Source organism: Cervus elaphus, chromosome 30 (genome assembly GCF_910594005.1).
Source record: "Cervus elaphus chromosome 30, mCerEla1.1, whole genome shotgun sequence".
Taxonomy (NCBI): domain Eukaryota; kingdom Metazoa; phylum Chordata; class Mammalia; order Artiodactyla; family Cervidae; genus Cervus; species Cervus elaphus.
This window is the reverse complement of record NC_057844.1, coordinates 35,738,659-35,765,342: the sequence shown is the minus strand read 5'-3', so window position 1 is coordinate 35,765,342 and position 26,684 is coordinate 35,738,659. Positions and strand designations below refer to the sequence as shown.

Sequence of the window (26,684 nt, the reverse complement as noted above, 5' to 3'; positions counted from 1 at the left end):
GCTGTGCCCTGTGCTGGGGGCTGTGCTGCTGCTGCTAAGTCGCTTCAGTCGTGTCCAACTCTGTGTGACCCCACAGACGGCAGCCCACCAGGCTTCGCCGTCCCTAGGATTCTCCAGGCAAGAACACTGGAGTGGGTTGCCATTTCCTTCTCCAATGCGTGAAAGTGAAAAGTGAAAGTGAAGTCACTCAGTCATGTCCAACTCTTAGTGACCCCATGGACTGCAGCCTACCAGGCTCCTCCGTCCATGGGATTTTCCAGGCAAGAGTACTGGAGCAAAGGCTAACACCATCTGTTTGTCAGACATGTTTTGAGACAGGCATGGAAAAGATTAAGGATTTCAAAAATATGGACACAGATGATTTCAATGCCAAAAAAAAATGAATCAAATGATTTATAACTAGTTTTGAGTTAAAAAACAGAAGTCTGAGCTATAGTAATAAAATAACTAGTTCAAAGAATTCAAGCCAGGGCTTCCCTGGTGGGTCAGTGGTTAAGAATCTGCCTGCCAATGCAGGGGACACAGGCTTGAACCCTGGCCAGGAAGATTCCACATGTTTCGGAGCAACTGAGCCTGTGCTCTAGAGACCATGCTCTGTGAGAGAGGCCGCCGCAAGGAGAAGCCCATGCACTGCAAGGAAGGGTCGCCCCCACTCCTGGCAACTAGAGAAAAACCCTCACAGCAACAAAGACCCAGAACAGTCAAAAATAAATAAATAAATTTAAAAGGAAAAAAATAAGAATTCAAGCTACAAATAAGATGATGACCAGCTACTTCCGGCCCCAAGATACCCTATGGCCTACTGTCCTTGAAACATTTTAGTAAAACTTGAAGCCACTAACTTAAAAACAAACACCTCACACATCATAGTACTTCTTCATGGAGAAAAGGGTATCACACCAAATTATGAAATCACACAGGGACAGGTGCACCACCCAGGATGGGGTGAGGAGGAGAGGCCGGAGGCAGTACCTTTCTGGTAGTATTTGGAGTTGTGGGTCCACCTGAATCCAGTGCAGAGGCCAAAGTCTGTCAGCTTGATATGGCCGTCAAGGTCTATGAGGATGTTGTCAGGCTTGATGTCCCTGTGGATGAAGCCCATCCTGTGAACGCTCTCTACGGCCAGCGTCAGCTCAGCAATGTAGAAGCGTGCCAGGTGCTCAGGGAACACCTCCATGCGGATGAGCAGGCTCATCATGTCCCCGCCTGGGATGTAGTCCATCACAAAGTACAGGCTGTCCTTGTCCTGGAAGGAGTAGTAGAGCTTGACCACCCATTCATTGTCCGCCTCCGCCAGGATGTCCCGCTCTGCTTTGACGTGGGCCACCTGGTTGCGGTTCAGGACGTCCTTCTTTCTCAGGGTCTTCATGGCATACAGCGCGTGCGTGTCCACCTTACAGGCCAGGCACACCTCCCCAAAGGCGCCAACGCCCAAGGTCTTCACCTTCACAAACATGGACTTGTCCATCTTGGCCCGCTTGAGCCTATTGTAATTAGACTCCTTCTGGTAGAGAATCTTCCTCATCTGCTCCTGCTCCGCCTCACAGAGCCCGGCCTGTGCAGGAGGAAACAGGACAGGGTCACACTGGACGGGCCCCATGGGGACGGGAGGCCCCAGAGTGGAGGGCACACCATGATCTGTGGAAAGGAGGGTGCAGAAGAACCCGGCCAATGCTACAAGTGAGAAAATGACTGTTGGTTCTCTACATCCACAGTCACAGATCTAGAATCAAAAGGGAAGATGTAAAAATAAGTTGTTCTTTCTCCAGGTTGACTTTTAGGCTCTAAAAACTAAAGACAACTTGTATTACTAAAAATTTGTGGGAAAGGGGACCATAAAATTTCTGGAACTCTTAAGAGCAATGTAATAATTTAATGACAGTTCAGGGGAAAATGGGAAACCAAAAGAAAAGTAAATGAAAATGGAACACCATTTTCACTGGGATCCGATCTTATTTTTAGAACTTTTTAGAATCTGAAATTACCATAGCATTTTAATATAAATAATTTCATTAATAATTAACATTCCCTAACAGCTTAGTGTCAACTAGCATATACTTCAAACATTATTTTAATAACTATAGACTTTATTAACAATGAACTGAATCACTACTAGCTATACTTCTTTTTAAAATTCCCACAATGTCAATGTGTAAAACCTCAAGTTTTCTTTCTCCTCTTTCAAAGTGTTTCTTTACCAGTTGGAGAGCCTTGATGGATTTGCTCCCCAGAAAGGAAACGCGGTAACAAGCAACGCGTTCGTTCACCAGGGGCACATCCGCACAGCCCTCCCCACCCCGAACTGGGACAGAGGACACGGTGCAGGGGGCTTCTCCCACTGGGACCCCAACACCAGGCGTGCCCTGCGCCCACCTTCGCCATCTCCTGCTCCAGCTGCAGCCGGCGCGCCACCTTCTGCTGGTGGGTCTTGAGCACGTTCTCCACATGCTGCTCCATGAAGAACTTGAAGGCCGACGGCGAGTAGCTCTTGATGCGCGACTCGCGCCTGTCCTCGTCGCGGCCGCCCCTGCGCACGGGCACCGGGGATGTCTGGATCTGCTTCCGGTCTCTGCCCGCCCTGTCGGCCTTGGTGTCCCCGGGGCTCGCGGGGCTGCCATCGGGGGGCTCGGCGGTGCGGCCGCCCCGGAGCCCCTGCTGCAGCCCGGCGCACAGCCCATCCACGTCGAGCGGCTCGGCGCGGGCCTGCGGCCGCAGCAGGTGTCGCGGATAGGGCGGGGGCCGGCCCCGCGCCTCGGTGCCCCCTGCTAGCTCGTCCGCAGGCTCCGGGCCGTCGGGCGGGGGCGCCGGCGCCCAAGCGGGGTGCGAGGGCCCCACAGCCGTCTGGGGCTCAGGCCGCAGCACGCGCACGCTCCGCACCGGGTGCAGGATACGCGCGGCCGTCACGGCCGTCACGGCATTGGGCGGGGCCGTGGCGCCGCTGAACGAGCCAGTGCGGCTGGGGCCCGGCTTGGGCATCGAGTCCCGCCGGGCCAGGCCGGCGCCCGGCCAGGGCGGCGCGCCGGGCTCGAAGCGCTCGGCGCCCAGGCCAGTGCGCGCGGGGGCAGCCAGACCGGGTGGGGCGCTGTCGCCGGCGAACGCGGCGCCTCGGGGCCCCCCCCACGTGTCCCTGGTGCGGCGGCTTGGGGTGCGGGGCCGGAGCGTAAGCAGCGCTGGGGGCCGGGAAGGGAAGGCCGGCGGGTGGCACCGGAACGGTCGCACTCTTGGCGGCCAGCCCCGCATACGCGCCGGCCTCTGGGGCCGCCTTGCTTTGGAAGGAGGGGCTGCGCTGGACGCCATAGCCCAGGGGCTCCGCGGGCACCAGCATCGGGGCTCTGTAGTGCGCGCCCCCGGGGCCCGCGAGGCCCATGCGGGCGGCCTCCCCGGTGGCCGTGTAGCCCTTGGGCAGGTGCGGACGACAAGGAGGCCCGATGCCAGCAAAGAGGAAGTCGGGGTACGGGCGGGGTGCTTCCTCCAGGGCGGCGGGGCCCTCGAAGGCTGGCCCGGCCACCTGCGCGAAGGGCGGGAAAGGCTCGCCCGCTGCTTCGAAGCTCGGCCTCCGCGGCCCGGGGGCCGGCGCCAGGCCCTTCCCTGGGGGCAGAGACGGAGGCAGCGTTAGAAGGCCTCGGGCAGAAGGCCCAGCTTCGCTGGTCGGGTACCCGCCTCCCCTCCCCGCCCCCGCAGGCGAAGATGAAGCACCAGCCAGGGCTGCCCCCAGGGCCTGGGATGGGCGATGAGCTGCCACACAGACCCCGAGATCCCAAAGGTCTGGACGCCGTGGCAGCAAGGCACTGCTTAAGGTCGTTCCTCAGTCAAGAGCAGAGAAACGGGCAAAAGTCCGTGTTCTCACCGCTTTCACTCAGTCAGTGCCTGAGACAAGCGGTTAAATTCACCCACAGTGAAAATGCATTTTTCTATTGTTCTTTTAATTCTGTCGATTTCTACTTTATATATTTTGAGGATATGTAGTAGATAAATACACTTTTGAAATGCTCTGCCTTCAAAAAGAAGAAAAGGGAAACCTGTGTTCTCAAGGAAGTACAATGTATTTACTACAAAGCCCTTGCAAGTTCCTCACTCAGCAGATGAACTGGGTTTATCCAGGGTCTCCAGGGAAAACTCCTGGTCAATATCCCGAATCCCTTATTACCCCCCAGGGGCCTCAGGTTCCCAAAATGTCTCCATCTGCTCTACCGAGGAAGAGAACACCCACTGACTAGCAGGCAGGGGTGCTGAAGTGACTGGCCCTCCCCCGGGGCATGGCCTGGCGAGGGGGGGGCGGTTCCCTCCCTCCCCAGAGGTATGTGGGGGGGGCTTTCCCACACCTCTGCCTGAGGCCCTGGACCCTGGAGCCACCTGCCAGTGCAGCTTGCTCTCAGCCCACAGGGTGGGAAACAAGTGTGTTTTAGAAATCCATTAAATAAGCCTCCCCTTAAAAATCCCTCATAAGTCCAGAAAGATCCTGCTGAGTGGCCTAATTTTTATTTTGAATTTTCCTTTTCATGAACAGAACAACTCCACAAACTCCCAGTAAGGAAGGACCCAGCTAAGTGTCAATCTGCCCCCACCCTGGGGGACAGGATGTTGGGCAGGGCAGGTTCAGTCCCCGTGCCCCCACTCTTGCGAGGGAGGTGGGCAGCACGATGGCCACAAGGCCCTCTTCCCAAAGCTGCCTCTCCATAGCCCCCAGCGCGCTCACCTGGAGAGGTCTGCTTGACGACCCGCACGATCTGCTCCTTGCCTGGCTCCAGGTAGCCCATTTTACTGATGAACTCCAGGGCGGCCTCGATGCTGCGGCTGCCGGTCTGCTTGAGGGCCCTGCCCGCCATCTCCTGGAGAGGAGAGCAGAGAGACATTAGCTGGGGACCTGGGCATAGGTCACATGAAGCTTCCAGGGACAGTCTTTCTGTCCTGCACCCGCCTCCGAGCCAGTGGAGCAAGAACTGCTGGGGACTTGTCTTGGGGCTGATGAACCTCACACACACTCAGTTCAGTCTCTCAATCGTGTCTGACTCTTTGTGAGCCCATGGGCTGCAGCATGCCAGGCTTCCCTGTCCTTCACCAACTCCTGAAACTTGCTCAAACTCATGTCCATCGAGTCAGTGATGCCATCCAACCATTTCATCCTCTGTCATCCCCTTCTCCTCCTGCCTTCAATCTTTCCCAGCATCAGGGTGTTTTCCAGTGAGTCAGTTCTTCGAATCAGGTGGCCAACGTATTGGAGTTTCAGCTTCAGCATCAGTTCTTCCAATGAATATTCAGGACTGATTTCCTTTAGGATGGACTGGTTGGATCCCCTTGCAGTCCAAGGGACTCTCAAGAGTCTTCTCCACACCACAGTTCAAAAGCATCAATTCTTCAGTGCTCAGCTTTCTTTATAGTCCAACTCTCACATCCATACATGACTACTGGAAAAACCATAGTCTTGACCAGAGAGACCTTTGCTGGCAAAGTAATGTCTCTGCTTTTTAATATGCTGTTTAGGTTGGTCACAGCTTTTCTTCCAAACAGCAAGCATCTTTTAATTTCATGCCTGCAGTCACCATCTGCAGTGATTTTGGAGCCCCTCAAAAATTAAGTCTGTCAGTGTTTCCATTGTTTCCCATCTATTTGCCATGAAGTGATGGGACCGGATGCCATGATCTTAGTTTTGTGCATGTTGAGTTTTAAGCCATCTTTTTCACTCTCCTCTTTCACTTTCATCAAGAGGCTCTTTAGTTCTTCTTTGCTTTCTGCCATAAGGGTGGCGTCATCTGTGTATCTGAGGTTATTGATATTTCTCCCTGCAATCTTGATTCCAGCTTGTGCTTCATCCAGCCTGGCATTTCGCATGATGTACTACTCTGCATGTAAGTTAAATAAGCAGGGTGACAATACACAGCCTTGATGCACTCCTTTCCCAATTTGGAACCAGTCCATTGTTCCATGTCCAGTTCTAACTGTTGCTTCTTGACCTGCATACAGATTTCTCAGGAGGCAGGTCAAGTGGTCTGGTATTCCCATCTCTTGAAGAATTTTCTACAGTTTGCTGTGATCCACACAGTCAAAGGCTTTGGCATAGTCAATAAAGAAGTAAATGTTTTTCTGGAACTCTTGCTTTTTCGATGACCCAAAGGATTTTGGCAATTTGATCTCTGGTTCTTCTGCCTCACACACACTGACCCCACCCAGATCTTTGATCTCTGTTTCCTCTTCCTCACACACACTGACCCCACCCAGATCTTGATGGTGGACCTCGAAGACTTTGTATAATGCTCCTCCTGAGAAAACCTCTGTGACTGGACTGAGACATTCCTGCCTGGTCTGTGGAAGTCAGAGAACCAGCCTTCCCCCACACCAGGGAGGGAGCCAGGGGAAGGGATACAGTGGGTGAGAGAGCATGGGCCCCCGGGACAGGCCCGGCAGGACAGCTCCCTGCCTCCCAGAACAGTCCCGGAAGGACAGGTGCCCCCCGCCCCCAACCCCCCAGCACTGCTAGCAGGATGAGTTTCCGGGGAAGAGGGCCAGAGGAGGGAGAGGAACCAGGGACTGTCCTCAGGCTAGATGAGGGCACACAGCTGGCTCTTTAAGGACAGCAGGATGTGGGCAGATGGTGGAGAAAAGGTATTCTTGGCTGGCAGTCAGAGCAGGGTGGGGGGAACCATAGACCAGTCAACTGTCCTGAACCTTCTATTCTCTTCCCATGTCCCTGTGTCCACAAATGAGCATAACAATACCTGCAGTCTCATGTGCACAGGCTCAGCTCTGCCCCTAGAATGTTGGTGGCCTGCAGTCTGCTCCAGGGAGCAAGATCAGGCCAGTGCCAGCCGCCAGACTCAGCTGCAGTTCCAACATGTGAGCAAACAGCCTGGATGCTCAACCCCAGCAACATAGCTGGGGAGCCCAGAGGATCATAATAAGTAATAAACTATGGTTGTTCTTCAGCTGCTAAAACTTCTGGGATGGTTTGTACAACAGTATATAATGGGTAACTACTTTTACTGCAGGTATAATCTGAAAAATATGTCCACCTATTAATTTTACCTCAACTCTGAATGGTTGGGTTTGCTAAATAAACTCAATTTGTTAAGATCAGTTTTATGGAAAGTTAAATTTATCTTTTATATTTAATATATTTAATATTTATATTAATATATTTAATATATATTAATATTTAATATATTTAATATTTATATTAATATATTTAATACATATTAATATTTAATATATTTAATATTTATATTAATATATTTAATACATATTAATATATAATATATTTAATATTTATATTAATATATTTAATATATAATATTTATATTAAATATATTAATATATATTTAATATAATCACAGAGATTTAACAAAACACCAAGAAATAATATTTCACCAGAAAATGAGAACATTATCGCAATATTGATTACTAGTGTGAGGAGTGAAGCTTAAGAACCTTAAAAATGCATTTTTATTCCAGTATGTCCCATAGATTATTCCAGTTGTCCTGTTAGGAGGCTGATAATAAAGCACGAATTTTGCTTCTATTTGTCATAATCTGGCTGCACAGTCAGCAGGAAGTACTGCTTTCTACATCATCTTGCAACTTTACAGTCCCTCAAATAAGAATTTTGGTTGGATTCATATTTAACTACAAAACTATTCTTACATCTCCATGATTTGTTCTTAAGGAAGCACTACATTCTTGTAGACAGTTGTTATGGTAACTTAGGTCCAACCTCTTTTGAAGAAAAACACATCTATTTTTTTCATGTGGAATTTGAATTCATTCTTGCTGGGAACTCTGGTTTTCATGACGCAGATTCAGTCTGTCTCAGCCCACAGTGCCAGAGGAAGAACTGGGAGGCGATGGGCCAGTGTGGGAGTAGCAGGACCCCAGGCCCAGGGCGCACGTGGGCGGCAGGGGATGGGGAGACAGGCCCCGTGGGGGGGTACCGCCTAATTGGCCGGGACAAATCTGCACCGGGAGACGGGGGCAGCCGGCAGAACAGATGAACCACTGCAGGTTTCATCACCGGTGACGAGCCGGCGTCAGCTCCTGGGACTCAGTGGGCTGAGTGTGGGGGAACTCTCCTGGGCAGACAACTACTACCGTCCAGTCCTACCATTCAGACGTCTCCCTGCAAAGAGCACACAGGCCTCCTCACCAAGCATCCTTGTCATAGACCTTCGAGCTCCAGTCCACACTTTTTAAATAAGCAGCTGCTGTGTCTCGTGTGTGTCCACGGTAGCCCCTGTGCAGCCGTGGTCCCACTGCGCAGGGGACAGTCAACTCATGGGCAACCAGGGGCAGGGATGTCAGGATGCAGATGTCATACAGATGCTTCCTTCCCTCCATCAAGACGGGCTTCCAGAGATTGTGCATGTGTGGGGGCTCCCACTGCATGTCAGCATGTGTGTCCTTTTCTCGATCTACAGATACACGTGACACATGTGCTCTGCTGTGTGTGACCTGGCTGCACAGATGCTCCTTGTCGCAGGGAAGCTGTGATCTCCGGCTGGTCCTGTGCCCACAGGTGGTGGGCTGAACCCTGGACAGTAACTGGTCATCCATGGCAGAGCATGGATGTTTTCTCTGAGAAAACCACCAAGTGACCCCATGTGGGGCAGTCTATACACCAGGAGGCTCGGCCCTAGGCCAAGAACTTCAAAATGTGGGCCACTGCAGAGTTAACAGAGTTCCAAAGACGACAGAGCATTCTATTTATTAACACCTGCCAAAGCTCCATGAGAAAATGTTCCAGTCAAACTTTCTACTAGCACTGCTCCCACTTTAAGATGCCCTTAGAAAGTGGCATTAACACCCCTGCTGGAGAGTCTGCATGGAGAGGCTGTTGGCAAGTTTGTAAAGAACTTGGCAGGATGCCAGTGGAGTGAAGGCGTGCAGAGGGCTCTGTACCTAAGCCCTGTCCTGCCTGCCAGTCACCCCGAGAAATGAGCGCCACCGGCCAAGTGTCAAAGATGGAAAAGGCGAGACTAAGATGGATGACTGCAGCCATGAAATTAAAAGATGCTTGCTCCCTGGAAGGAAAGCTATAACAAACCTAGACAGTGTATTAAAAAGCAGAGACATCACTTTGCCAACAAAGGTCCATATAAGTCAAAGTTATCTATGGTTTTTCCAGTAATTATGTACATATGTGAGAGCTGGACCATAAAGAAGGCCGAGTGGCAAAGAATTGATGCCTTTGAATTGTACTGGAGAAGACTCTTGAGAGTCCCTTGGACAGCAAGGAGATCCAATCAGTCAATCCTAAAGGAAATCAACCCTGAATATTCATTGGAAGGACTGATGCTGAAGCTGAAGCTCCGATACTTTGGCCACCTGATTCGAAGAACTGATTCATTGAAAAAGACCCTGACGCTGGGAAAGGAGAAGAGGAGAAGAGGAGGACAGCAGAGGATTAGATGGTTGGATATCATCACTGACTCAATGAATGTAAGTCTGAGCAAACTCTGGGAGATAGTGAAGGACAGGGAAGCCTGGTGTGCTGCAGTCCATGTGGTAGCAGAGTCAGACATGACTTAGCGACTGAACAACAAGAAGGCAGATGAGCAATTTACTCAAAATCACAACGATGACAAGGACCGGATAGACTGAGAGGAGCTCGGAGAACTTGTGTCTGTTATAGAGCAATTGATGCCAGCACTGTCACGGTCCCCTCTCTGCTCTGGATGCTGGGGAGGAGTCCCCACCTGCAGGTTCTCACCACCCACCTGCACGCCACCTGGGCCAGTTACAGCAGCTGTGGTGGCAGGTAAAGCTGGGCTGCTCTGGGGCACCATGTCAGTCCCACCTGGACGGAATTAGTCGCTCTGACTTGAAGCCAAAGGATGTTCTCATTTCTTACACTGAGCAATGTGCTCGAGGGAATACTTATTACCTTATAAAAGCAAAAATTAGCGTGTGCTATGATTCTAAAATCTATGCAAAGAGGCTGATTTTCTGTAGACAAGCTCTAAAACAGGCAGGAAAGATAATGAAAGGCTGTAAGTGACACAAGTCCTGACCTTGGTAAAGGCCATACCAGAATCCTGTCTCACAGATGCCCTTGCAAGTTGTGTTGGAATGTTCTGTTTAGTTACTCTTTGAAATGTCCCTTTCCTTGTCCTTCCACTAAATGTAAACAGATCATTTTAAAGTTAAATAAGGAAGTGGGATTAAAATGCTAGATAATTTAGAGGAAAAAACAGATGAGAAAACAACTATTTTTTTGTCCTCACCACAAAGAATCTTAACTACCGGACTTCCAGGGACGGTGGGGTCTGTGACATAGCCGCCCATCGCTGATGGATGGAGAGGCCTGCCAACCTTTGGAGCCCAGTGGGCAGTCTGCAGCACACGGATGCTGGGGCAGCAGCCAGAGGAGGGAGGCTGGCAGGCAGAGCGCCACCCAGCCCCCCATGTGGGATACATGGGGCTCCAGTGCTGCGGTGTAAGCGCCCTGCTCCCTCAGCCAGCACTGCGCCATAAAGTGTGCTTCTGAAGGAAAAGCAATTCGCTGGACACTTTCTCAAGTCACCTGCCAGGAAGGCTTTCTGGCAGCGTGAGAGGCTGAGATCCCTGGCGACAAGGCACTTCCACCCCTGGGGCAGAGAAACATGAGCCCAGCAGTAACACGAACGCTGCCGGCTCCAGGGACCCAACATGACTGCTCTGAGCCGGAAGGTCCCATCGGAGCGGCAGACCAGACATTACCGGATCAATGAAGGAAGAGTATAGTACTCCAAAAAAAAAAAAAGAATGTCTGCTGGGTGGCTTTACAAATTCAATCAAATGAAATCTCCTTTCTCAGAAATTCACAAGTAACACTTAATATTCTTTTTCTAGCTGAAAAACCTAAACAAAGATCCAATCTGTTTTATAACAATTTAGTTTTGGGAAAAGGGTAGTGAAAATGTAATTTTCGGTTTCAAAATCAGGGCTTCTCTCTCCTTTTCTGAGGAATGTGGAGCCTCCAGGAGTTACAGGTGGCCTGTCATCCTCCAGGCAGGAAAGGCTAGCAGTCCATCTACAGCACACGGCAGTTTTGTCTTCACTCTCACAATTTCATAAGAACAACACTTAACCTTATTTACGTGTGATCTGACTCTGCACTGTTATCAGAGCCCACAAAACCGATTATTCCACTCATTCAAGGATCCTGCTCTGTAGTTGGAAAAACACCTAACTAAAAATGCCTAAGTGCTATCAGCAGGTGACACCTTATCAGAAGATAACTCCCTTCTTCACAGGAGCCACGAGGAGTTTGGGGAAGAGTCACCCCTCAAGTAGCCTCCCTCCTCTGGACCACCTCATTCACACAGGACCTCCCCACTCCCAGGCTAGCGCACATGTACACAGACACATCAGAAAGGTCTCTGAGGAACTTCCCTGGTGGTCCAATTGTTGAGTCTGTCTTGCAGTGCAGAGGACACTGGTTTGAACCCCGGTCCAGGAAGATCCCACAGGCAGCAGAGCAACTAAGCCCATGTGCCACATATACTTGAGCTCATGCTCCAGAGCCCCTAAGCCACAACTGTCATGCCCATGTGTCACAACTACTGAAACCTGCATGCTTTAGAGACACCACTGCATGAGATGCCCATGCACCCACAACGAAGAGTCGCCCCAGCTCGCCGCCAACTAGAGAAAGCCTGCACACAGCAACAAACACCAAGCACAGCCAAAAATAAATAAATAAATAAATATTATTTTAGGAAAAAAGGGTCTCTGAAACCTTAGACACTCCCTCAGCTCCTGTCAGGTGTCTGCAGAACTGTGTAGCATCCAACAAGAAGGTGAGCAGTCAGTGTTATGTGGCAGCCTGGATAGGTGGGGAGTTTGTGGGGAGAATGGATACATGTACACAGCTGAGTCCCTTTGCTGTCCACCTGAAACTATCACAACATTATTAACGAGCTATACCCCAATACAAAATGTTTTTGGTGCAAAAAATAAATTTTACAAGTGAGTCACTGTCCTGATACTGTCACCCAGGTGCCCAAGTGGGACAGTCTGCTCCACACGAACTGTCCCAGGAAGCTACTGCGTGCCTCTGTTTTGTTTTCAACTATTTGTTTTTATGTATTTTGCTGCGCCGGTTCTTGAGCTGTGGCACTGGGATCTTTCAGTTGCGGCATGTGTCTCTCTGTTTGCAGCCTGTGAACTCAGCGGTTGCACAAGGCTCAGTGTCCCAGGAGGGACGGAACCCATGGCCCTGTACTGGGAGCGGGGAGTCTCAGCCCCGGGCCTCCAGGGAGGTCCCACAGTCCCTGCGTGGCTGCCTGTCCCGGGTGCGCCCGCTGTGTTCTGGGGACCGGTCAGGAGGTTCAGCCTCCAGGCTGGAGGCAGGTCCCATCTGAGAACCGCCTGGGGCCAGCGGGCGCCCCCCGCGGGCGTAGAGGAATCGCACGTTTAGAAAAACAAAAGTGAAAAAGAAAAAGAAAAACAGAAGTGTGCGGTTTTGCTTGAATTTTTGAATATTTTAAATCGCTCAAAAAACTAAGCTTGGTTGCCTTCTCATCGGCCCGTCGGCCGTGGGCTTCTCGTGAGCGGTGCCCTCGCTCCGACCCCGCCTCTCCGTCACGACAGCCCTGCCTGGACCTGCGGGCGGCGCTCCCACGGCCCACCGCCCTCCCCGCAACAGGCAGGGAGGCAGAGGCAACAGGCTGCGCGCCAGGCGCCCCTCACACGGCAGGGCGGGGCGTGGGGGTGCGGCCCGAGCTCGGCCCCACACACCCCTGGTCTTTGACTCAGAGGAGCCACCTCACCCGGTGACCCTGCAGTGCCCCTCAGCCCCCCTCCGCCCAGGACCCCACACCCCACAGCGAAGCCTCCGCACAGGCAGCTCGCATCCCCTTCTTCCGTGCCGCCTCCGGAGTCCGGAGTCACCGACCCGGACAGAAGACCACGGGGCCTCAGTGCGTCCACAAGGGAAGCTTCCGGGAGAAAAACACAAGGTTCTGCTTTCAGAGAGGCAGTGGGACACAGCACTTTGACCACGTATTAAAAAAATAAGTGATAAAACACTTGTGATAAGTGATAAAACATCAAGTTCCCTCTTGACTCTTCAGCTGGGTGCTTTGCCAAATGGCTGCCCTTTGGTATTCCTCCCACCTGGGCATCCTTTTTTTTTCTTTCTTAATTGGAGTATCCTTGATTTATAATGTCGCATTAGTTTCAGGTGTACTGCGAAGTGATTCAATTATACATCTCTCTATTATTCTTTTTCAGACTTTCTCACACAGGTTATCACAGGATATTGAGTAGAGTTCCTTGTGCTATATGCTAAGTCCTTGATTACCTATTTTACATAATAGTGTGTATATGTTACAAACTCCTGATTTATCCCTCCCCCACGTTTTGCCTTTGGTAACCATAAGGTTGTTTTTGATATCTGTAAGTCTCTTTATTTTGTAAATAAATTCATTTGTATCTTTTAAAAAAATCAGATTCCACATATAACTAATGATTATCTTTCTCTGACTTGCTTCACTTAATATGACACTCTCTAAGTTGCATCCGTGTTGCTGCAAATGGCATTATTTCATTGTTTATGGCGGACACATATGCCATTGTGTGTGTATACACACACCACATCCTCTTTATCCATTCATTCACTGACGGACATTTAGGTTGCTGCCGTGTCTTGGCTATTGTAAACAATGCTGCTCTGAACACAGAGACGCATATATCTTTCTGAACTAGAGTTTTTATATTTTCTGGATTTATGCCCAGGAGTGGGATTGCTGGGTCATGCAGTAACTCTATGTTCAGTTTTTTAAGAAACCTCCATACTGTTCTCCATAGTGGCTGCACCAGTTTACATTCCTACCAACAGTGTAAGAGGATTCTGTTTTCTCCACACCCTCTCCAGCATTTATTTGTAGACTTTCTGATAATGGCCATTCTGACCTCTCTGAGGGGGTACCTCACTGTAGGTTTGATTTGCATTTCTCTATTAATTAGTGATGCTGAACATCCTTTCATGTGCCTTAGGAATCTTTTTAAAAATTCTTTTCCCCTGTTTTGGCCACACCTCACAGCATGTTGGATCTTAGTTCCCCAACTAGCGATTAAAGCCACACCTCCTGCATTGGAAGTGGGGAGTCTCAATCACTGGACCACCAGGGAAGTTTCCAGATAATAACTTTCGAACCAGATTTCTCTGAAAGCCAATGTACCCTCTAACCAGGCCAGAAAAAGTCTGAGTTGGAAGGTCAGAGTGAAGGTACAGTTGTTTTAAGTCATAAAGTAACACTATACACCAAACTGATGGATTATTTCAGGAGCATTTAAATGTCGGTCCTTTCTGCTAGCAATTAACATAAATTAAATGCTGATGGGAACTTACAGGTACCCCAACACTTCATTTTACTATATTTGTGTTTTAATATATTGGAAACAGTACCCACTTCATTATTTCCTGCACTCCAATTATCACTAATGGATTTTACCACAATGAGATCCCACCTGAATTCTGGATCATTTGCCTGATTTGTTTCTTTATATCACAACTGCAACAACAGCTCTTTTGTTTGTAAGTGACTTCCAGGAGATTTTCAGCTCTGCAGTCAGGCTGAGTATCTGCACTCTCATCCACTATTTCCCTGGGATGGCTGGCTCCTTCTGACCACCACAACCATCTCACCTGTCTGTCAGGGGGCAGCAGCTGGCAGCGGATGTCGCTTCACATGCTCACAGAGAACGGTTGGGCCTCTGCTGTCACTTGCACTAACCACTCTGCACTAGTTGCTCACAGCCCTGGGCTGGAGCAGAGCAGCTCTCAACACAACAAAGCTCATCACCCACAGGAGGGTCCCCGCACCCACAGGAGAGTTCCCGCACGGCCCAGAGGCTCCAGGAAGCCTGCAAGCAGAACCACTAGTCTCACAAACAGATCATCTGGGAAATGTAGGTTCTCTGGTAAGAAACTACAAGAGGGTTGACGGAGCTTTTAGAAGTAAAAGGGGGAGTTGTTTCTTTTCTCCCAGGTCCCAGGACTCCGAGGCCAGGAGTGCATAATTAGGGTATTTCTAAGGAACTGAAGGTGCTCAAGCCCTCTTGAGATGCCCTGAGCACGAACCCTGCTCAGTCCCCAAGGAGCAGAAGTGCCCGGCTTCTGTCCTCGTTCACCCAGCTCTGACTTCCACACAACAGGTGCTGGTAAAGCGCTTGCCTTCAGAAACCGTTTCATGAGGCAAGGGCATTTTTACTGGTTACGTGTCACTGATAGCCCATGCACAGCTCAGCATCGCTAGGTGCACAGTTCCCGTGTGTGTTTACGTGTATTTGGTGCCTCCTCCCTGATAGCTCAGTTGGCAAAGAATCCGCCTGCAATGCAGGAGACCCCAGTTCAATTCCTGGGTCGGGAAGATCCCCTGGAGAAGGGATAGGCTACCCACTCCAGATTCTTGGGTTTCCCTGTGGCTCAGCTGGTAAAGAATCTGCCTGCAATGTGGGAGACCTGAGTTCAACTGCTGGGTTAGGAAGAGCCCCTGGAGAAGGGAAAGGCTACCCACAGTATTCTGGCCTAGAGAATTCCACGGGCTGTACAGTCCATGGGGTCACAAAGTGTCGGACACAACTGAGCGACTCTCACTTTCACACCACTAACTGGAGATGTCACGCTGTGTTGCACCATTCTGATGATTTCTGAAGCTTTTTATTCTAGTCTTTCTCCTTTCTTTAACATAGTTACATCTCCTCTAACAGCATATGTGCTATCTTTTAAAACAGAAGGAAAAAGAGTCAAAGAGCCAATTCATGCTAATCAACCTTCCCCCTGAGCTAAAAAACGCAAAGAACAAAAACAAGTTAAAGGAAGCCTGTCTCTTTCCCGTGACAGCCCAGAATAAGCCAAATAAACCTTAAAAAGGGCTATGTGGGAAAGCCTGCCAGTCCTCCCAGGGGCACCCTTTGGGGAGAGCTCAGATTTCTGGATCATGCCGGAGAAGGAAAATGGCTCACAGGACGGTTTTGGGGAGAAGGGGACTTGTAGCCCAGACACCCCTCTCCAGGGACATCTGCAGGGCTCTTCTGCACCCCAAATGGGCTATCCCTGGGCTGGGCCGCAAGCAGCCTCTGGGGCCTGTACCCACCTGGTCACAGCCTGCATCCACCAGCTCCTGCAGCATCTGTCGGTTCACTTCTGTGGCAGCCGAGGTGCCCGACTCGTTAGCAAAGGGGAGCAAGGAGTATCTGATCTCCCGCAGGGCTTTCTGATATGGCCCGAACTTCGGGGCACCCCTCATCTGCTGCTGCCGGGCGGTGTCCTTGCCCCCCAGGACCTTGCCCCCTAGGACCTTGGTGTCCAGGGTGGCGTCACTGCCCGGCCCCGCAGGCGGCTGCTTCAGGCCCTCCCGGATCTCCTGCAGCCGCTGCCGGCTGTTCCCCGAGTACGTGGTGGCGGGGAAAGTCTTCGGCCGCATGGTCGGCGCAGGTCCCTCTGACCATAAATACAATCTTCTTAAAGCGTTTTATTGTTTAAGAGACAAGACCAACAGTATCAGTTAGCTGTAAACACGCTTTCACAACAGTTTCCTTTTGAAAGTGTCCTTTCCTTCCATTTTTGTAGTTCCTGCAGAGAACCAAACATTTTCCAGGGTCTTCATTTTGAAGATCATCTCCACCTGAAAAGGAAAATCAGAAGGTGTTCATTGGTGTTTCCCATATAATATTAGCAGTACTTTTTGGTGGTGGTTTAGTCACTAAGTTGTGTCCAACTCTTGCGACCCCGTGGACTGTAGTCCACTAGGCTCCTCTGTCAGTGGGATTCTCCAGGCAAGAATATTGGAGTGGATTGCCATTTCCTTCTCCAGGGAATCTTCCTGACCCAGGAATAGAACCCGGGTCTCCTGCATTGCAGGCAAATTCTTTACCAACTGAGCTATGAGGAAAGCCCCTTAGCAGCACTGCTGGTGTTTCCCACATAAAGTTAGCAGTACTTTTTAGGAATGAACAAACTCAACAACAACAAAAAACAAACAACCTAATCAAAAAATGGGCAGAAGACCTAAACAGACATTTCTCTAAGGAAGACATACAGATGGTCAACAGGCACATGTCAAGATGCTCAACATCACTAATTATTAGAGAAATGCAAATCAAAACCACAATGAGGTATCACCTCACACTGGTCAGAATGGCCAACATCAAAATGTCTACAAATAACAAATGCTAGAGTGGGTGTGGAGAAAAGGGAACGCTCGCTCCTACTCTGTTGATGGGAATGTAAATTGATACAGTCACTTTGCAGAATTGTATGGAGGTTCCCAGGAAAACTAAAAATAGAGTTAACACATGATCCAGCAATCTCACTCCTGGGCACATATCTGGAGAAAACTCTACTTCAAAATGATATATGCACTATGTTCATAGCAGCACTACTTATTAATAAAACAGACAGAATATGGCAACAACCTAAATGTCCATCAACTGATGAGTGGATTAATATGTGGTACATATACACAATGAAATACTACTCAGCCATTAAAAAGAATGAAATGCCATTTGCAGCAACATGGATGGACTTAAAAAGATTACCGTACTAAGTGAAGTAAGTCAAACAGAGAAAGACTAATACCATGTGACATCACTTATATGTGGAATATAAAATATGACACAAAAGAGCTTATCTATAAAGCAGAAATAGACTCACAGGCATAGACAACAGACTTGTGGTTGCCACAGGGGAAAGGTGGGAGGGGGCCTGTTGGGTTAGGAGTTTGAGGTTAGCAGATACAGACTATTATATATAGAACAGATAAAAAAGATCCTAATGTATAGCACAGGGAACTATATTCAATATCCTGCAATAAGCCACAATGGAAAACAATATGAAAAATAGTGTATGTATGTGCATAATTGAGTCACTTTACTGAAGAGTCGAAATTAATACAACACTGTAAATCAGCTGTGCTTCAATGTCAAAAAATGAGTTTTTGATGACAACATTTAAAAAGTTAAAGCATCTTTCTTCTTAAAGAGAGAAAAGCTCAGACAGGGAAAGGCTGACACCATTAGACTCTGTGTGAACACAGCCTGAATCAGGCTGCACAGCTCTGAGGACCTGGTTCTTCCTCCAGCTGGAGCGTGGCAAGCCTGCCCTGTGTCCAGGGACAACCCCCTTCCACCTGCTCACCACGTGAACCTCAGGGCTCCCAGCTGTAAACCCCTCCAGAGCAGAGGGCCCCTCGCCCACCCAACCTCGGAGACCCTGCTGTTCACCCCCAGGCCCCAGCACCTGAACTGTGAGAACTGAGGGTGGGAGCCGCTGCCCACTGCCTGGAACTGCCTGGGTCTGTGCCCTCTCCTGGGCTGGAGCTGAAACCTGCCCCCCAGGGGTCTCGGGAGAGCACTCAGCAGGGGCTGTGCCCCTTCTCCAAGTCTTCAGATGCAATATTTCTGATGTTTACACAAAACCACTGTAAGAAGCTGCACAACTGCACTATACTACTCAGCCAGAAAACGTAGTAAAGCTCTGACAGGCTGGTGCTCAGTCACTAGGTTGTGCTGGCGTCTTTGCAACCCCATGGACCAAAACCCACCAGGCTCCTCTGTCCATGAGATTTTTCAGGCAAGTATACTGGAGTGAGTCACCACTTCCTTCTCCACGGATGTTCCCGACCCAGGGATCGAACCCACGTCTCCTGGATGGCAGGCAGGTTCTTTACTGCTGAGCCACCAGGGAAGCAGACAGGCTACAATGCGGATGAACCTTGAGGACATTACGCTGCGTGAAGCAAGCCAGACACAGAAGGAAAGCACTATGTGACTCTGATGAGGCAAATCCAGAGACAAGGTGCACTGCAGTTACCAGGGCTGGGCCGAGAAGGTTACTACTTAATGGGTACAGAGCTTCTGTTTGGGACACTGAAAAAGTCCGGATTGTGGCAGTGACTGCAGTGACAGTGTGCATGTATTTACTGCCACTGAACTGTACACTCAGGAATGTTTAAAATGATAAGCATTACGCCAACTCATCTAATGTTCATATCCAGCGGGCCAGGGTCTGACCATGCTCCCCCTCCAAACACAGCTGTGTTGGGAAAGGCTGGACCTCGGCACTGGTGCTGACACAAGCGCACCCCGCTCACAGACGGAGGTCTGAACCGCCTGGTACCCCCCACCCCACACAGAAGCACAATGGGGAGTGGCTTCCCAAGGCCACACACCCCCAGATACTTTTGAGTGCCTGTGGGTCACACAAACGTTCTGATTATAAAGCCGAGCAGTGCAGGAGAGACCGGACATGTGTGCATTTACACATGAGCTTAGAAACACTGGGGCGGGCGGGGGGCGGGGGGGGGGGGGGTGGTTGAGGCTGAACAGAATCCAGGTCAGACATAGTAGTATCTGTCCTTTCTTTTCCTCCCCTTCAGCATTTCATTATGAAGATTTTCAAACATACAGAAAAGGTGACAGAGTTATTCAGTGACAGCCCCTCAACCGGCACCTAGGAAAGCTCCTTGTGCAGAGGGAGTGGGAGGACCCCCCCCTTCATCCTCTCATCCTCTTCCCACCGTGATCCCCTAGGCACACCTGGCTTCCTCAGTGATGGTGCCAGACACCTAGGGAAGGATGAAACTTTCCTTCAGTCGCACAAAGAATCCAAGTATTTTCTCAGCTTGAGACCTTGTATTTTAGACTTTAGTTTGACGACAGTTGATTTCATGGCAAAATTATGAACTTCTGAAAGCATTTTTCATGAGAATACTCATCAGTCAAATTACGATTGCAGCTGGAAATGAGCCCCTCTGACACACTACAGTATCATTTTAATAAGCTCTCTCATCCAGAATTTCAAAAGGCCCTAAGGGCCCTATGACCTAAGGTCTCAAGAGTCTTAAAAGAAAATGAGGGTGGGCCTCCCTGGTGGCTCAGTGGTAAAGAATCTGCCTGCCAATGCAGAAGACATGGGTTCGATCCCTGGTCTGGGAAGATCCCACATGCCATGGAGCAACTAAACTGGTGCGCCACAACTACTGAGCCTGTGTTCTAGAGCCCGGGAGCCGCAACTACCGAGTCCGTGTGCTGTAACTACTGAGACCTTGTGCCCAGAGTTTGTGCTCCGTGACAAGAGAAGCCACCCGCACACCTCAATGACAGAGTAGCCCCCGCTCCCCACAACTAGAGAGAAAACCTGCAAAGCGTCAAAGACCCATCACAGCCAAAAATAAATTAATAAAATTATACAGGCTTCCCAGGGGGCATTAGTGGTAAAGAACTGGCCTGCCAATGCAGGAAACATAAGAGACGGGGGTTCAATCCCTGGGTCAGGAAGATCCCCTGGAAGAGGGCATGGGAACCCACTCCAGTATTCCTGCCTGGAGAATCCCATGGACAGAGGAGCCTGGTGGGTACAGTCCATGGGGTCGCAAGAGTTGCACACAGCTGAAGCGACTTAGCATACATGCACACACGGGAAATCCCTGGTGGTGCAGTGGTTACAATTCTGTGTTTTCACTACTGAGGCCAGAGAACTAAGATCCCACAAGCCACAGTGCGCCAAAAAAAAGGTGGGGTGGGTAGCAAACAAAGCAGTCTAATGTTGGGAATTTCTTAGGTATCATCAACTGACTTAAATATACTTCAAAAGAAACTATAAGACACTGGAAATTTAAAATTGCAATACAACACACAAAACAAAACTCATTTTCAAATCTGGGGCTGACGAAGGCTAAGGCCTATCCCGCGTACAGGCGGCTCTGCTAAAAACAGTATGAGAGCAGTATTCTAAGCAAACCTTAACGTGGCCCTATCAAACTCAATTCTAGTCTTTCAACCAATCCTGGAAAATGTTATCAGATGTTCAAGAATTTTTATTCTAATTCCTCCAAGTGCTTCACAACCTCACTGGCTGCCAAATACACATTCAGCACCGACCAGGGAACCAATGAAACCCACGTCCTTTGGGATCCACACTATTGACATATGGCATTTTTTTTAAACAGCATTTCTTGGGCCTAAAATTCCATTTATTATTTAAATTGTATATTTAAATAATATTTAAATATTTAATATAAATATAAATATTTAAATTATTAAATAGTTAAATAATATTCACTATAATTAACTAGCAAAGCTGAAACGAGATCAGGCAGCCGGGCCAGGCCTCCAGCCAGGTGCTGAACACCAGAATCATAAACCACCACGCTGATGGCTGACTCCAGGGCTGCCCCGGCCAGGAGACCCCATGCCAGGGCGGAATGAGCAGGCCAGGGACAAAAGTATGATCCGTTTTGTGCAGCACTCCTCACAGCAAGCAACCCAGCAAATGAGTCTCCTGTGTTCTTTCCACACCCCAGCAGGGCTTCCACTCTTTGAGAAGCCTTGCCTCCTTCCAACAACCCTCCCTTCCCAGGGTCAGACACTTCCTGGCCAGGGCTCTGACCACCTGAGCCACTGCTGTGGACAGAAGTGATCATGACTGTCCCCAGAATCCCAGTGCTCAGGCCTATTCAGAGAAGACCTCTCAGCGAAAGGGTCGTGTCACCAAAGCTGGAAAGGGGAAAGGGCTGACATTGGACGGAGGAAGTGTGAAGCTATTCCTGGAGCCTGGGACTTCCTGTGAAAAGGCTAAAACACAGAAGAGAAAGACCAACAGGGAGATAACTGTGGGTGTGTGTGTTGGGGGGAGGTACCCTCTGGGTCAATTTAATGAAAACACAGGAGTGGCACTCCTGTGAAGCAGGACAGGACTGAATTAATGAGTAAGGAAAAAGCCAGTCCTCAGCACTCCAGCTCAAGATCACCGCCTGGAGTCACTACCCCAAACGGAGACCCACTCCATCCAAAAGCCAACTTACATCCTCAGAAAGGTTCTCACCACCCTAACTGCATCTAGAGACTACAGGATCTGCCTGGCACCACAAAATCAGAACGGTTAATAGTAAATGCAAACCAATGCTACAAAATATGAGTTTTCACTTATCCTGCAGAAAAATTCCTATGAACATCAAATATTAGCACACAGACAAAAATTAAGTAAAAAAAAACCACCTGTCACTATTAGGTTGACAGACTGCAAGAATACAAAGTTTTCCTAGAGTGAATGGCAAACATTGAACAATGTCAGAGTCAAATTCCCACCCTAATTTTAGCATTGTAACTGTTCTCTCTCTGTCCAAGGGTACCAACCTTTGTTGACTTTAAAGCAACCAACACGGAAGTGAACAGCAAAGCAGGCGACCTCCCTTCAGGCCCCAGCAGCCTCCACAGGTGCTGCTGTGATAAAACCCAACCCCATCTCCACAAAGAGCAGCAGCCGCCTGCACACAATGGGGCTGGGGACCCTGGGCTGCCAAGGCTGGAGGCTGGACGGGGATTACCAAATACTCGGTTTCTTTAAAAAGGAAGGAGATTCACATAGTTTTTTTAGAGCAGATTTACAGTCAAAGCAAAGTAAATGCAGTGAATTGATCTTTCTTCAATCCCATCATTCTTTCAAAAATCAGTGAAGAACATTATTTAGAAGTTTCACATTATTATGACCATAAAATAAAATATAAAAGCAGCTTTTCAAAACTACGTTAATCTGTTTTTTCCAATACAAATCGGAACACCTCCCTGTAAAGTTCCCCACATCTTTCCTGTGAGTTTACTGGGTATTTATCAGCTTCAACACCTCTCCCCACCCCCAGCCCACACATATAGTGAGGTTGAGGAGACCAGGGCTGGCTATTTACAACAAGATATTCAAAATAACAAGGCATCTGATTGTAAACATCCCCCCCCCGCCCCCACCAAAGGAAAGTCCCTCCCACCAACCCGGGGATTTGCTAAGGAAAGAAAGAAATATGTACAGCTAAGTCAAAACTACTTCAAGTCAGATGGAGAGCTGCAAGAACTCTCTCCAGTTCAAAAATTCCGAGATTCTAGTAATTCACTTTAATAATTTTTCAGGACAGCTTCTGCTCAGATACGTTATTTAATAAACTGCTTGACTTTTTAAGATTTATTAAATGTTCAGAAATTTTAATTTCAAAGGAATGCTGGTATATTCACTAAACAGTGACCAAATTTTATGAGGCTGAATAACAGTGTCTTGTTAATTATAATTTAAAACAGACTTTCTTAAACAGTCTGTGCATTCTTATTTTGAAGATTTTCCTCTTACTGCCTTGTTAATACATTTGCTAAAGAAAAAAAAAAAAAAAGCTGAAAAGATACAAAGTAGCTTAGTCTCTAGATTGAGCGCTCAAAAATGGTGATCCATCGCAGGGAACGGAGCTTAAATTCAACTGAAAATATGGACCAAAGTCTCCTTAGTACAATTTTCCTAATAATGCGCCAGGAGTTACTTTCTCCATTACTAAGGGAAGGCCTGTCAACTTCTGGGTTAAAATTTAAACTGAACACCTGTGTGAACAACACGCATTTTGTGACTTTCCATTCAAGTTTCTTAGTAAAATGTGGCCAAACTTTCCTCTGAAAACGTACGTATTTGCTGAGCACTTTGGGAAGAGAGCTGCCTGGCCACTGACTCTACCTGCCAGGTGCTGGACCCCGCGAGGCCCCGGGCGGGGGCTCCAGCCGGGATTCCAGCCCGGCGAGACCCCGGTCCCGCCGCCCGCGGACCGCACGCCCAGCTCACCGGCCTGGCCCGGCCGACGCCCGCGGGCCGGGCAGGTGTGCCACCCAGGCCCCGCCTGCCCCCGCCGGCGCCCCAGGACCGCGAGCCCGTCCCAGAGCCGGGCGCGGGGGGCCCGGGAGGCCCGGCTCCGGACCGGGTCAGGGTGGGGGGCAGGTGGGGGAGGGGGTTGCCCGGGGGGTGCGGCCCGGCCGGAGCGGGGCGAGACCTCGGCGGGGGACCACCGCCCGTGAGGCCGAGGGGCGGAGGCCGAGGCGGCCCGACAGCGCGGACACCCCCCCGACCGAGCGCGCGGCCCCGCCCGCCGCCCCGTCCCGGGTCCGGACCCCACCGCCCCGCTCACCTCGCGCCGTCTACGCCGTCCGCGGCCGCCTGGCCCGCGGCTCCGGGGCCTCGCGGGGGACGCCGGGCCCGGGGGCGGCCAGCGGGCGGGGACACGGGGCGCCGGCGGGCTGGCGGGCGGGCGGCCCCATCTTCCGGCGCTAGCGCCGCGGCCCAGCGCGCAGCCCGAGCGGGACATTCGCTACATTGTTGGCATTCCTGGGCCGTCACGTGACCGTCGCGTCAGCGCCGCCCCGCCCCGCTCCCCGCGGCGTCGGCGGCCCCGCCTCTGCCCCGCCCCTCTCCGGCCCCGCCCCCACAACCGGCCCAGTCCCGCCCCCCGCAGCGGCGGCCCCGCCCCACAGCCGACCCGGTCCCGCCCACGCCGGCCCCGCCTCCCGCGCGTCAGGCCCCGGACTGTCCACGAGGGCCAGCCGGCCCCGCCCCGCCCTCCCGCTCAGCCCCCAGGGAGCGCCTGGATCCCGGCACCTGCGCCCCGCCCAGCCCCTCACCTGGACGCGGACCTCCGCCCTTACCTGTTCTCGGCCGGGGCCGGCCCCTTCCTCGCTTTGTGTGCGGGAGAAGGTCCTTCCCTTGCTCTGTCCTCGACGACAGAGACAGAACTAACCAAGATAGATAGGCTGTAAATAAAATGGACTTTACAATTTATGAGTAAGACACCTAATAAAATTTTGGAATTGTTTGCAATAGTGAAAAATCAGGAAGAACCTAAAAGTCTAGCAATGGGGAACAGTGGGGAAATAAAATATGTAAAATAGATCAGTGAAACCTGAGTGTAGTTAGACTTCAAAAATCATTGCAGAGGGGAGAAAAGCGAGGTGCAGAACTATATATACATTACAACAGCATGTTTATAAAAAAACCAAATGTCACGGAACCTATACTGATCAAGTACTGTATACTCGTACCCACAAGGACTGCAAGACACACACGCGGAAATCATGACAGCTGTGGCGGGGCAGCAGGGAGGCTGGAAACTGGACTCAGGAGGAAACTGGGGGCATCATCTTTCTCTCCAGTCTTTCTTTATTTGGAAGAAACTGTCCAAACTTTAAAATTTGTTGATTCTCAGTGATTAGGTTCAATAATGTATGCTGTGTTATTATTCTTTGTGCCTTTTTTAAAAACATCTTTTAAAATTTTTCACATATACAGGAAACAAATTGGAAACAAATTTCCAGATAGAGTCTCACTTGAGGAAACTGATATAGAATATAGGAGAACAGTTGTGTTTATTGACACAGAGTCAATCATTCTTTTAGGTTTTTGTTGTTTTTTTTTTTTTTGCCTTTTTTTTTGAGGACCTACCACAAACCATTGGAGAAAGCACTGGCAACCCACTCCAGTACTCTTGCCTGGAAAATCCCATGGATAGAGGAGGCTGGTAGGCTGCCGTCTATGGGGTCGCACAGAGTCAGACACGACTGAAGCGATTTAGCAGCAGCAGCAGCCATGAACCATGGATTAAACCAAACACTGTTGGTACCATAGTGAGCAGAACTACTTCATTTACCCACTGGCAGAACTTACACTCTCATAGAGGCATTCAAGAAACTTAAGTGACAGAATAGCATATAGGATCTAATTTGGTTAAATGATATATGCATTTACATTTAAGCTATATACATAAAATATACATTATATATCATCTAAAATATATCAGTATATGTGTGTGTGTATATATATACATGTATATACACATACATATGTGTGTGTGATTTTAAGTTCAGAAAATTATGCTGCCGAATATTGAAAATGGTACTCTCTGGACATAACAGTTCTGGGTGACTTTTGTCTTAAATTCCTGATAACTCTACACAGGACAAGTTTAAAAAGACCTGTTTAAATAATCATCCATATAATGCATCCAGTTGAGAAGGGGAGAGAAGAGACAGGAAGCACAAGTTCTGCTGAGCACAAAGTCTGTGGCGGTGGCAACCTCGCTGGGTATAAGTTTGAGTAACGTATGTATATACTATGTGTGTATACCAGGTGTTGCCCTACACTTGTGTATTATCTCAGTTAATCCTCTGGCTTAAAACTCAACATTCAAAAAACTAAGATCATGGCTTCCAGTCCCATCATTTCATGGCAAATAGATGGGGAAACAATGGAAACAGTGACAGACTTTATTTTCTTGGGTTCCAAAATCACTGCAGATGGTGACTGCAGGCATGAAACTAAAAGACACTTGCTCCTTGGAAGAAAAGCTATGACCAACCTAAACAGCATATTAAAAAGCAGAGACTTTACTTTGCCAACAAAGGTCTGTCTAGTCAAAGCTGTGGCTTTTCTAGTAGTCATGTATGGATGTGAGAGTTGGACTATAAAGAAAGCTGAGTGCCAAAGAATTGATGCTTTTGAACTGTGGTGTTGGAGAAGACTCTTGAGAGTCCCTTGGACTGCAAGGAGATCCAACCAGTCCATCCTAAAGGAAATCAGTCCTGAATATTCATTGGAAGGACTGATGCTGAAGCTGAAACTCCAATACTTTGGCCACCTGGTGTGAAGAACTGACTCTTTGGAAAAGACCCTGATGCTGGGAAAGATTGAAGGCAGGAGGAGAAGGGGACAACAGAGGATGAGATGGTTGGATGGCATCACCAGCTCAATGGACATGAGTTTGAGCAAGCTCCAGGAAATGATGAAGGACAGGGAAGCCCGGTGTACAGCAAGCAGTCCATGGGGTCACAGTCAGACACGACTGAGCAACTAAATAAGAACTGTGTTATTAACCCCATTTTATAGAAGACCCATTTTACAGAGAGCCCAACTAACT

The 26,684-nt window shown here is 49.5% G+C and overlaps 2 protein-coding genes across 2 annotated transcripts in view; one reads left to right on the top strand and one right to left on the bottom strand.

The window, feature by feature from the left end:
* Nucleotides 1-24,124, bottom strand: part of LATS2 (large tumor suppressor kinase 2) — a 31,794-nt gene extending 7,670 nt beyond the window's left edge. Inside the window, 6 exon segments of the mRNA XM_043891717.1 lie at nt 973-1,555; nt 2,374-3,117; nt 3,119-3,588; nt 4,697-4,829; nt 16,071-16,601; nt 23,907-24,124. Coding sequence (XP_043747652.1) covers nt 973-1,555; nt 2,374-3,117; nt 3,119-3,588; nt 4,697-4,829; nt 16,071-16,400 — 2,260 coding nt within the window. The 5' untranslated portion in view covers nt 16,401-16,601; nt 23,907-24,124.
* Nucleotides 21,180-24,531, top strand: LOC122686665 (proline-rich protein HaeIII subfamily 1-like). Its single transcript, XM_043891867.1, has 3 exons — nt 21,180-21,200; nt 23,469-23,702; nt 23,830-24,531. The coding sequence occupies exons 1-3, from the start codon at nt 21,180-21,182 to the stop codon at nt 24,529-24,531; spliced, it is 957 nt and encodes a 318-aa protein (XP_043747802.1).
* Nucleotides 24,532-26,684: the final 2,153 nt, after the last annotated feature.